This window comes from Mirounga angustirostris, unplaced genomic scaffold (assembly GCF_029215605.1).
Source record: "Mirounga angustirostris isolate CCGP_5_RB_7025 unplaced genomic scaffold, mMirAng1.0.hap1 SCAF_4, whole genome shotgun sequence".
In the NCBI taxonomy this organism is placed as follows: Eukaryota; Metazoa; Chordata; class Mammalia; order Carnivora; family Phocidae; genus Mirounga; species Mirounga angustirostris.
The window spans coordinates 108,900,313-108,913,009 of NW_026991712.1; the positions used below are offsets into that span (position 1 = coordinate 108,900,313).

General features: G+C 37.4%; 1 protein-coding gene across 1 annotated transcript in view; it reads left to right on the forward strand.

Moving 5' to 3' along the window:
- The window catches only part of DPYD (dihydropyrimidine dehydrogenase), an 800,443-nt gene that overhangs the window by 251,579 nt on the left and 536,167 nt on the right, over window positions 1-12,697 (forward strand). The window contains exon 8 of the mRNA XM_045897134.3: window positions 9,044-9,131. Coding sequence (XP_045753090.1) covers window positions 9,044-9,131 — 88 coding nt within the window. The remainder of the gene's footprint in view (window positions 1-9,043; window positions 9,132-12,697) is intronic.

Here is a 12,697-nt window from a genome sequence, read left to right on the forward strand (position 1 = left end):
CTCCTTTAGGTGTAGGTTAGGTTGTGTATTTGACCTTTCTTGTTTCTTGAGAAAGGCTTGTATTGCTATATACTTTCCTCTTAGGACTGCCTTTGCTGCATCCCAAAGATTTTGAACAGTTGTGTTTTCATTTTCATTTGTTGCCATGAATTTTTTTAATTCTTCTTTAATTTCCTGGTTGACCTATTATTCTTTAGTAGGATGCTCTTTAGCCTTCATGTATTTGAGTTCTTTCTGACTTTCCTCTTGTGATTGAGTTCTAGTTTCAAAGCACTGTGGTCTGAAAATATGCAGGGAATGATCCCAGTCTTTTGGTACCAGTTGAGACCTCTGATTTGTGACCTAGGATGTGATCTATTCTGAAGAATGTTCCACGGGCACTAGAGAAGAATGTGTATTCTGTTGCTTTGGGATGGAACATTCTGAAAATATCTGTGAAGTCCATTTGGTCCAGTGTGTCATTTAAAGTCTTTATTTCCCTGTTGATCTTTTGTGTAGATGATCTGTTCATTCAGTGAGGGGGTATTAAAGTCCCCCACTATTACTGTATTGTTGTAGATGTGTTTCTATGCTTTTGTTATTAATTGGCTTATATACTTGGCTGCTCCCATGTTAGGGGCATAGATATTTATAATTGTTAGATCTTGTTTTTGGATAGACCCTTTAAGTATGATATAGTGTCCTTCCTCATCTCTTATTATAGTCTTCGGTTTATTTTTTTATTATTATTTCTTAAAGATTTTACTTATTCACTTGAGACACAGAGATACCGAGACAGAGAGAGAGAGAGCATGAGTAGGGAGAGAGGCACAGGGAGAGGGAGAAGCAGGCTCCGTGACGAGCCAGGAGCCCAATGTGGGGCTCGATCCCAGGACCCTGGGATCATGACCTGAGCCAAAGGCAGACGCTTAACCATCTGAGCCACCCAGGTGCCCCTAGTCTTTGGTTTAAAATCTAACTTGTCTGATATAAGGATTGCCACCCCAGCTTTCTTTTGATGTCCATTAGCCTGGTAAATGGTTTTCCACTGCCTCACTTTCAATCTGGAGGTGTCTTTGGGTCTAAAATGAGCCCTTTGCATACAGCATATCAATGGGTGTTGTGTTTTTATCCAATCTGGTAGCCTGTGTCTTTTGATTGGGGCATTTAGCCCATTTACATTCAGGGTAACTTTTGAAAGACATGAATTTAGTGCCATTGCATTGCCTGTAAGGTGACTTACTGTGTATTGTCTGTGTTCCTTTTTGGTCTATGTTACTTTTAGGCTCTCTCTTTGCTTAGAGGACCCCTTTCAATATTTCTTGTAGGGCTTGTTTGGTATTTGCAAATTCTTTTAGTTTTTGTTTGTCCTGGAAGCTTTTTATCTCTCCTTCAATTTTCAATAACAACCTGGCTGGATATATATTCTTGGCTACATATTTTTCTCATTTAGTGCTCTGAATATATCATGCAAGTCCTTTCTGACCTGCCAGGTCTCTGTGAATAGGTCCGTTGCCAATCTAATGTTTCTACCATTGTAGGTTACAGACCTCTCATCCCGAGCTGCTTTCAGGATTTTCTCTTTGTCTCTGAGACTTGTAAGTTTTACTGTTAGTGTTGGGGTGTTGACCTATTTTTATCGATTTTGAGGGGGGTTCTCTGTGCCTCCTGGATTTTGATTCCTGTTTACATCTCCAAATTAGGGAAGTTCTCTGCTATAATTTGCTGCAATATACCTTCTGCCCCTCTCTTTCTTTCTTCTTCTTCTGGGATCCCAATTATTCTCATATTGTTTCGTCTTACTGTATCACTTATCTCTTGAATTCTGCCCTCGTGATCTAGTAGTTGTTTATCTCTCTTTTTCTCAGCTTCTTTATTCTCCATCATTTGGTCTTCTATATTACTGATTCTCTCTTCTGCCTCATTTATTCTAGCAGTTAGTCTCCCCTTTTTTTTAAAAAAAAGATTTTAATTATTTATTTGACAGAGACAGTGAGAGAGGGAACACAAGCAGAGGGAGTGGGAGAGGGAGAAGCAGGCTTCCTGTGGAGCAGGGAGCCTGATATGGGGCTCGATCCCAGGACCCTGGGATCATGACCTGAGCTGAAGGCAGATGCTTAATGACTAAGCCACCCAGGCGCCCCTAGAGTCTCCATTTTTTATTGCACCTCATTAATAGCCTTTTTGATTTCGACTTGGTTAGATTTTAGTTCTTTTATTTCTCCAGAAACGGTTTCTTTAGTATCTTCCATGCTTTTTTCAAGCCCAGCTAGTATCTTTATAATCATCATTCTGAACTCTAGTTCTGATATCTTACTAATGTCTGTATTGATTAGGTCCCTGGCAGTCGGTACTGCCTCTTGTTCTTTTTTTTGAGGTGTGTTTTTCCCTCTTGTCATTTTGTCCAGAGGAGAAGAGATGAATGAGAGAACAAAATGCTCACAGGTAACAATGACCCCAGAAAAATATACACTAAACAAATCAGAAGAGACCTGAAACCAGGGGACAAGAAAGGGAAAGGAAGAAAAAAGAAAAAAGAAAAGGAATATGATCAAATATGATCAGGCTGGTGGATAGATCAGTGCCACACACTAGATTTTGGGCGTATTTTAGTCTGTTAGAAGAAAGTGCCTCCCAAAATTTTAAAGAAAGAAAAAATTATATATGTACAAAAATATGGGTAAATATGATGAAAGGTTGGAATATGAATGTAAAGATGAAAATTATAAAGGATTTTATAAAAGGAATTGATAAGATAAGAATTTGGTTGAAAAAAGAAAGAAGAGAAATTAAAAAAAAAAAAGAACAAAGGGAGAGAATGTGATCAGGCACGAGACTAGAACAAAGCCATACACTAGAGATTTAGGGTATATTTTGGTCTTTTAGAAGAAACCGTATCCCAAAATTTTAAAGAGAGAACAACTGGTAAATATATATATATATATATATATATATATATATATATATATATATATATATATATATATATTTTATGTATATATACACCAAAAATAAGGTTAACTAGTATGAAGGGATAGAATATGACTCTAAAAATTAAAAATAGATTTTTGAAAAAGGGATTGATAAGATGTTGGTCGAAAAAGGGAAAGGAAGAATTAAAAAAAAAATAGAAAAAGAAAAAAAGAAAATTAAAAAAAATGAACTTTGAAAGACTAAAGAATCAAGGGAAAAAAGCCATGAGTTCTATGTGCTGTATTCCCCTAGTCCTGGCATTCTGCTGTTCTCATTGATCGGTAAACTTGGTCTTGGTTGGCTGTTCTTGCTGATCTTCTAGGGGAGGGGCCTGTTGCAATGATTCTCAAATGTCTTTGCCGGAGACGGAATTGCCCCAGCCTTGCCAGGGCTGGGCTAAGTAATCTGCTTGGGTTTGCTCTCAGGAACTTTTGTTCCCTGCAAGCTTTCCATACACCTTCGGAGGACAAGAGTGAAAATGGTGGGCTCCCAGACTCCACCCCAGAGGAGCCAAGAACTTGCGGCCCCACTCCTCAGTGAGCCCCCAGAGAAAAGCAGTCACTCACTCCCCTCTCCCTGGTCTCCGGCCACACTCGTGCTCACCCGGCCTGTGACTGAGCGTTTCTATCTCTGGCACCTGACCCCGTGTGGAGTCTCCAAACCCAGTAGATCCCTGCAGTTCTCTCCCGTGCAGCTCCTCCTGGGGAAGGAAGGGGAGTCTCCCTGGATCTGCCACTTTTGGGTCCCTGCTGGAAAAGCAGTGGCCTGACTGTCCCCCAGATCACGGTTTATGGCAACCCCGTGCTAAGAGCCCACTCCTCGGCTCCGTCTCTGCAGTCGGCTTCCCTGCTCCAATACCTGGGAGCTCTTCCACACTCAGGCACCCCCGGTCTTTCTGTGACCCCAAGGGTCCTGAGACCACACTGTCCCAGCGAGGGTTCCACCCCCCGCTTAGCCATTGGAGTGACGTCCCTCAACAGAGCCAACTTCTAAAAGTTCCGATTTTGTGCTCCGCTGCTCTGTCACTTGCTGGTATTGGCTGATGGAGGCTCCCTCCCCCCACGGTCTATCTTCCCGAATATCGCCTCGGATTCACTTCTCCGCACATCCTACCTTCCAGAAAGTGGTCGCTTTTCTGTTCAGAGAGTTGCTGCTATTCTTTTCTTTGATCTCCTGTTGAGTTTGTAGGTGTTCAGAATGGTTTGATCACTATCTAGCTGAATTCCTGGGACCAGATGACATTTAGGTTTCCTACTTCTCTGCCATCTTGCTCCTCCTCTCTAAATATTTTTATATTTGACATTTCTCAAAATATTTTGATAGCATTTAATTAAACTTAATTTACTAGGCATGTCTTCTGCTTCCTAATTTGAGTGAAAATACCTAACTCAGAACTCACTCATGATAACCTCTCAACAGCATCTTGTTTCTTATTATAGTTATTTGAAGCATTTCTATTATTGGATGTTATTGGAAAACTAATATAAAATCATATCATAACTCTACTGGAAGGAGAGAAATATGTATTTCAATATCTGACAAAATAATTTTTGTGTCTGAAGAAAGCTAAATATTATTTTTAAAATTCTTCCTTCTGATCTCTTATCTTAGGTATTCTGGAAATATTTTATCTGTTTAGCCAAATATTCTATCAAAAATATGAAGAGCGGGGCACCTTGGTGGCTCTAGGTGGCTCAGTCGTTAAGCATCTGCCTTCTGCTCAGGTTGTGATCCCAGGGTCCTGGGATTGAGCCCTGCATCAGGCTCCCTGCGCAGCGGGAAGCCTACTTCTCCCTCTCCCACTCCCCCTGCTTGTGTTCCCTCTCTCACTGTGTCCCTGTCACCTCATAAATAAAATTAAAAAAAAAAAAAATGTGAAGAGCATGTACACTGTTATCTGTATTTTTTAATAATGGGTATCATATATTTTCTTTGAAGAAAGAGTTACAAAAAAAGTTGTAAACCTTTATCTACATTACAAATATTATTATATATATGAAGACATATTATGTATGTGTGAAGAAAGTTCCCTTAAGTCCCAAAGGGGATATTAGATGGAACTCTGGCTCAGGGCTTACTATATTTAGCCCTTATATCGGAATAGTAATAATTCTTATTCTGAGCTTGAAGTGGAGTGAATTTATTCTGAATTTAGTTAAGAAGCTTGAGTACTCAGTCCTGTATTACTAAAGCCACTAGAGGAAGGTACAATGTATGTTGTAATCCATGTTTAAAAAAATCAAGATGTAAAAATATTACATATATAGAATTACAGAGGAATAAAAGGAACAAAAACACAAGGAAAATGCTGCCCATGTGATATTTTCCTAGCATGATATTTAACAAATAATATTAGGATTTCATAGTATATCAGCCACAGGAATGTTTTCAATATTTGTAATTGTCTTATAATACTAGTTTTAGTTACATGTTACACATTTCAGCTCAGTTTCCCAAGGCATAATGTAAGCAAAATTTTAACTTTTTTTGTCGAAGAATCTTTCTCCTTGTTCTTTCTGACTGAGAGTTAGTTATTGATCAGATGACAAATGTTTGGGAGTCCGAGGCTTTTAGAAAAGGGAAGTTTGACTCGATTCCCCAGCACAGACAGAGAAGAGTTCTCGTGCCTGTCACTCTACTGAATTTTGTTACTATTGCTCTGTCTCATTTGCATCATGGAGCTACTGCTCAATGATGGCTATTATCCATCTTTCTCACAACGTTCTTCCACAGTATAATAAAATCTTCCTGGTTCCAGTACCAGTATATTAACACCAAGAGTCAAGCTACTTGTGTTTCCAGTTTTCAATACACTAAAGTATAATTCAACTTTTTTTTTTTGTTCTTCCCCAGTTGCATACTATTGCCTACTAAGGTGGAAACAGGCTGTAGAAATATAAAATATCTGTACTTTTTCCTGTACATTATAAACTCAGACATCTTCACTCCTCTAGAGTAGAAGGATTGGGATGTCATTGTCTTCATTTGATAAATCACATAATGCAACTACTAAACTAAACTGCTGTGCACACACACACACACAACCTCAGGAAGGATGGGGGTCTTTTCTGAATCTTTTTGCTGAGGCAGTAGATAAACTAACCTTAAAGTCAGGGAGTCTGAGGACCACTTCCATGAATTAACCCATCAGCAGGGCATTCCACTGCTCAACTTTGGAATGTATTTTTATTCTACTTGCTAAAACTTTATTTAGAATGTTTGGACCTAGTGTTCTTTTATGTTTTTCCTTTATTGTATATTGGTAATAAGGTTAATTTTTTCATACAGTAAACAGTAGAACTTTCTGTATGATCAGAAATAGTTTAATAAAAGAAAAAATCTATTCTTAAAAATTAGTATAAATTGAAATTCAGAAACTTCAGTATTAGATTATTTTGTAGTGTTTAATTCTAATACAAATACACACTATTAGATACTACAGAGCACCTTTAATAGTACATGTTTACTTGATGTTTTAATTTGTTCTATGGTATTTGATATGTTCCAGAGTTCTGAATGTTAGTTATTAATCTCACCTTGTTTGTCCTCTGCTTATAAACTTTCAAACACTTATTCTATCTCCCAATATAAAAGTAGAATTAGTATTTTAGGAGAGCAAAATGGCCCTTTATGATACAATCTCAGACATCTTCTCCTACTTTCTCTTTCTATTCTTTGCTTTGCCCTTTATATCCCAGAAGCACTACATTTTCAGTAGGTCTTCACATGTCATGTTTTTCTATACCTTTGAAGATGGTTCCAGTTCTGCCTTTCATTCTCCTTTTTACCTCAGAAACATAAGAGCATAGCTGTCACTCATGCTGGCTCTGCAGTTAGACTATATATGCAATCTTTTTTTTTTTTAAAGATTTTATTTATTTATTTGAGAGAGATAATGAGAGAGAGAGAGAGCACATAAGAGGGGGGGGGTCAGAGGGAGAAGCAGACTCCCTGCTGAGCAGGGAGCCCGATGCGGGACTCGATCCTAGGACTCCAGAATCACGACCTGAGCCGAAGGCAGTCGCTTAACCAACTGCGCCACCCAGGCGCCCCATATATGCAATCTTGATAAAGGTTGTCTAAGCCCTCTTGTTCCTTAGTATCATCATCTGTAAAATGAGGATACCAATACCACTTCATAAGGCTAATTGTGAGGATTAAATGAGTCCATATATGCGTATTTAGAAGAAAGCCTTGCACTTAGTTAAGTACTCTGGGCAGGTTATTTTCAATTATTGTTTCATGGGTAAAATTTGTTCTTTCTCTATGATTCAGTTTAGAGGCTTTTGTTTTTAAGAACATGCTATCTTCAGGACCCAAAGACGCCTACCAGGTGTTATCCTTCTCTATGGTGGTAAATGAGAACAAAATTGCAGCAAAATATTTTACTTCAGGGAGGATATAATACTATACACCTGACAAGTAGACCCCTAAACTTCACTTAAGTGGCTAGTCCTTGATCTTCTTAGGATTCATTGTCTGCCCTCTCAGTGCGTGTGTCTTAACAAAGTCTCCAGCATACTAGCCACCTCTTGCTCATGCTGTCCAATCTGCATGGTGTTCTCAATGTAATGGATCACTGTGATTTCTGTGGGGTGACCGGATAGTTTCAGATTACATATATTATTACAGGGGAGAGTTGACATATTCCTGAGGCAAAACTGTAAATGAATATTCTTATCTTTCCCCTGTGAATGTGAACTGTTTCTGATTCCTTTTTCTCAGAAGCAGGATGGAAAAGTCTACCCCATGCAGTGTACCTGTGGCCTTATTAATCTGCTTTAACAATAATACCACATCTGTCACAGAAACTGCAATCAGGGGTACTCTTTGCTTGAGCCTGCAGTAGTTTACCATTATTCTTCAGGAACCATCTGGTCTCAGTAGGGGCCAGACTGGTGAATTACAGAGAAATATAACATGGACCACCACCATCTCTCCCCATCTTACCCAACCCCAGGATATGGTAGTGTGTTTGATTTACTCTCTCGACTGGGGTTTCAGAAGTTCTCTGGCCTTCCCAGTTATTATAGCCATTATAGGTCTTACTGCAGAGACCAGTGAGTGACCCAATGTAGGGATTACTTCAACTGACAAGTATAACAATTTTGCTTATGCAGTTGAATACTGGGGGAATAATCACTACCTGGGGCTGTGATCTCAGTGGTCCCACTGTGAGCCAGAATTTTCCCAGGGTCCATTTTTTACCTTTACCCTGCAGTTCCCCACTCTTGCATCTCTATGTATCAATGTCCGTGAAGAATCTGTATCCCATGTCCTTGAAACGTGTGATTATTTCCCTTTCTCCACTGTACAGTCACCTGGGTAAATGGCCATAGTTCCCTTTGTAGAGGGACTAAGGGAATCATTAGAGTATTAATTTGACAGGATGTTGCAGGGTCCTTCTTCCTGGGGACTTGGCCACCCTCTGCAGTTAGTAGGTTCCAGATCTGAAAATTGGCTCATGTCTGGGAACTGAACAAAGTATCGTGACTTGTAATAGTGTTGCCTACCCTCTGCCTCCCAACTCTATTCATCTTCCCTGGACAATGTCCTCTATCAAAATTCTATCTATTATTTTAAAAGAGCCCTATTAAAATCCTGCTACCTGTCTTTATTCTCATCCTGTGAACTCAGCCATAATGAATCTCTCTATCCTCTTGAATTCCTGTAGACATGTGCTGATCACACTTTGTTTTATATTATATTTATTTATGTACGTCTTCTGCATAGATCTTCATTATACATTGAGGCAGAAACTGTGTCTCATTTATCATTTTATTCTTTAAAGTGCCCCACATAGTGCCTTGAGCATATTAATCAAGCTATGAAAGTTTACTGACTTGGTTTTAAATACACTAGCTTTTCTTCTGCTATTTCATTAAAAGGCAAAGCTGCAGTTAGTCCTTAAGCAAGATATATTAGTTTTCTATTTGTATACTGTTTTGTATATGTAAGCCTATATACTAAAAGACAAAAATATGTCCACATGTATATGGAATTTTTGATATATTGTTTCTGTTCTTTTGATGTTAAAGTTTTACTTAATCAAATGCCAAAATATCATTATTGAAACATTTTTTTCTTATAGATAATTTGTGGCAAAAGCCTTTCAGCAAATGAAATGACTCTTAGCACTTTGAAAGAAGAAGGGTACAAAGCTGCTTTCATTGGAATAGGTGAGTAGCTTGCTTTTAAATATTTTTTCTTTGTAATTTTTAAAAAGTCTTCTGACAGTGGCCAGAATAACTGCCTGCAGACATTTCCACGATAGAAGTTTTATCTGTTCGGGGAGCAGACAGGAATGAGTGGCTAAAGAAAGTTTTCTATTTATAACCGTGTCGTCTCACCTTCATTATGGATTGACTTTGGCAAGACCATTTTTAAATTTCCCCATTCTCTCCCCATGCCATCATTACCAGTGAACATCTCTAAGACACAAGATGTTTTTCAGTCATGCTATGGAAGCTCAGAATTTGGGCTTAACCATGTATAGATGCTGTAGTTTTCTCTTTATGATAAAACCAACTGGCTAAATATACAATAAAGAACAGAATTGGCTCGGGTTTTGTTTGTTCTATTCATCTTTTTTCAAAATCTCCTAAAGGCTTTTTGTATTTAGCTGAATTTTAAAGATATTTAATTATACTTCTGGGAGTCACATGGACAATGTAGAGCTGCTAAGGCACTTCACCTGTATCATGGCTGCATGTTTTGTCTCCATATCCCACAGAGATTGAGTTGTCTGACATTTTTTCTGTCCACTTATTGTTTTACTAAAAGACCAGAGAGAGCAAAGAGTTGATTTAACTTAGTCTTTGTCTCAGGAACTTTGTATTCATTCTTTCATGTCCCCATATTGGGGACAGTTATGGCTTACAAAGTGAGTAAGTCCATCCTCTTCTCTTTCAGTTTGTCTTTCCTACAGTTCACACGCCTTAAATGTGAATAGCTAAGTTAATAAAGCTACATGAGACTTAAACTGTTCCACTTCTTTAAGTGATCACACAGTGGATAACATTTGTTTTCGGACTCTCCTTATTCAGAGTGTATCTAGAGTGAAATTATCAAGAATGCTTCTTAGCCTACTAAATTTTCCTTATCAGGATGCCATGTATTCTCTTCCTAGGAATCGCTACCAAGTCTAAGACCATCTCTGTCACTCCGTTTATGTAGAAGCAAACTTATGGGGGGGGGAATAAATTTTCACTGTAGCTTCTAGCTTCTAAGTGTCTGTACTGAGCCTCCTTCCCTTCAGAAACTTGAGTTCCACTGTCATTGCTTCATCGCTATTTCTCTATCTTATCTTCATTTAAGTACAATAGTCACTGTGTAGATCAAAAATAGGAAGGAGAAAAGGTCTGATATTTTCATGGGTTTCATTTTTAAAGGCACTACACCAACTTTGGTTTTACTTTCAACGTTACATTTGTATGGTAAATTAACATACAAGAAATAACATAAAGAAACAGAAAGTTAGGCGTCTATGAAGTGTATCTATTAATACCAGCAATTTTGAATCAATAAGTTGCTGTTACTTTCAGTAAGTAAGGTTCAAAGATGCTTTGTGAGTAATGAATGGAAAATTTAGTGAAGCAACAGGTATGAAATTTTGGTGATGTTTTCAAATTGCTATTTGTAATTCACCATTGTGGTTTCCTAGGGCAGTTGTACAGAAAAGATAGGTCTAACATTAATGGAATGGTATATGCTAATGCAGTTTTGTGATCTCTACAAATGTTGTCTACAAAGAATCTTTGTACTGGAGAGATAGGGGCCGAATAAATAATACCTTGAAATATCTCCAAATTAACTGCATAATCAAATTGTAAAAAAATTTGGAACGATTAAGTGGTTTATCAGTCTAAGTGGTTTTAGCCATAGAAATATCGTCCATCTGTTAGAATCAATAATGTTTTAATTTTTTTTTGTTTCATTCCATTAAATCCCCTTACATATGTTACTTGATAATGCCACATCCATTCACAATACTCCATTTCACTCTGCACCAAGGTGTGAATTCTGCATTTAACATGTGGAGTCCTTTCATATTTATGTTGCTGTGCATTTTCATGCTGGAGAGTGAATCTTTTGACATTTTGGTGTAGTGATGTGTAGAATGCAGTTATGTTCTATTTCAGTATTTTATATGAAATATATACAAGGAAGTTTCATCTTGTCAAAAAAAAAAAAAAAAGCTTCTGTCTATAGAAGACAAATAACGTTACCTCCAGGAATTGTTTGACACTCTTGACTGCCGAGTTGGGAATTTATGACCTTTCTATTACCTTATAACTGCCTACTACTTGGACAGCCTCACATCTTTACATACTTTTGTTTATTAACCATGCTTCTATATTGTAATTAAACTTTACTCACTTCATCTACCTTTTCCCACTGAGTTTGGAGAAGTCAATTTTAGAATAGGGCTTCTATATTATTTAGAATATAGGTTTGGCCACTTTTAGAAAGGAAAATAAGGTTTAAACAAGATAAATGTTTAGTCTCTCTCATCTAATACTATGAACCGTCCTCAACACTTGACTTTCATCTTTGGTCAATAGGTAGCCACTCTGCCCACATTCCTGCTAACAAAAATGGGAAGTAAGAAAGGGAGCTCCTTTCCTTTCAAGTTTATGACCTAGAAGTTCCACATATCAGTTTTGTTTTTGTCTCATTGTCCACAACCTGGTCACATAAACATGCCTAGCAGCAGAGGATGCTGGGAAATATAGTCTCTAGCTGGGTGAACAGATGCCCCCATTAAACTTCTATCACTATATAGAAGGGGGTATGTGATAAAAATAGAGGGTGAAGAGAAATAAAGGTCTCTCTGCCATAGGTGTGCATCATCATTGGTATTTGACACTTGGATTCTTTATTCAGGGAGCTTAGTAAAACACTGAATAACAAAGAATTCATTCTGAACTTAGTGCTTACATATTGGTTACGTATGTCACTTAATGAAAATGGAGTATTTTCTCTTTCTGTAGTTGGGAATATTATTTATAGATCTTATATATTTACAAGTACTGTCCATTCTATGTTAGTTTGTCTAAAAGAAAAAAGGCTTTATTAAATATGACTTATCAAGGACAGCTCAATAAATCCATTGCATTAACAAAAATATATTCTCATGTTGCCTGATTTTTAACAATATGTGTGATATTGCTGGTGAAAAGTTGCTCACTTTTAGGTTTTTCCCTAAGTAATGCTAACAGAGTCCATTAAAGAAATCATCACACTGAATATACATCATTGTGAGACTTACATCTTTTTACCCATGACAGCTTTAGTTTCTTCTAAGTGAAATAAAGATAAGTGATATAAAACTCTGTATCTTTTTCTAACTGGAATGAATTGTTTTGAGACCATTGGAATTTCTTAAAAGACTAAAATTTTGTTTTTGTTTTTGTTTTTTTTTTAATAAAAGCACTTGCAGAGTGTGTTACTGTCAATGTTCAGAAATAGAACGTCCACTGTGCAAGGCTTTTTCAAAGTATTTGGTGATTCTCTCTGGTTAGTGTTGAAATCAATATAATGGATTGCAACCATCGTTCCTTTTTTTTTTTATTTTACAAGAATGAACACAAAAGAATAGAAAATATCTAAGTGTGTTGCTCATGGTTAGGGTAAGTGTTAATTTGTGAAAAATGTTTTCAGTTCGGTGTGTATTTGTTTTTGGTATGTGTGCTTGCACATGTACCCTGCGTATTACAAAAAAAATTATTTTTTAAATGTGGCT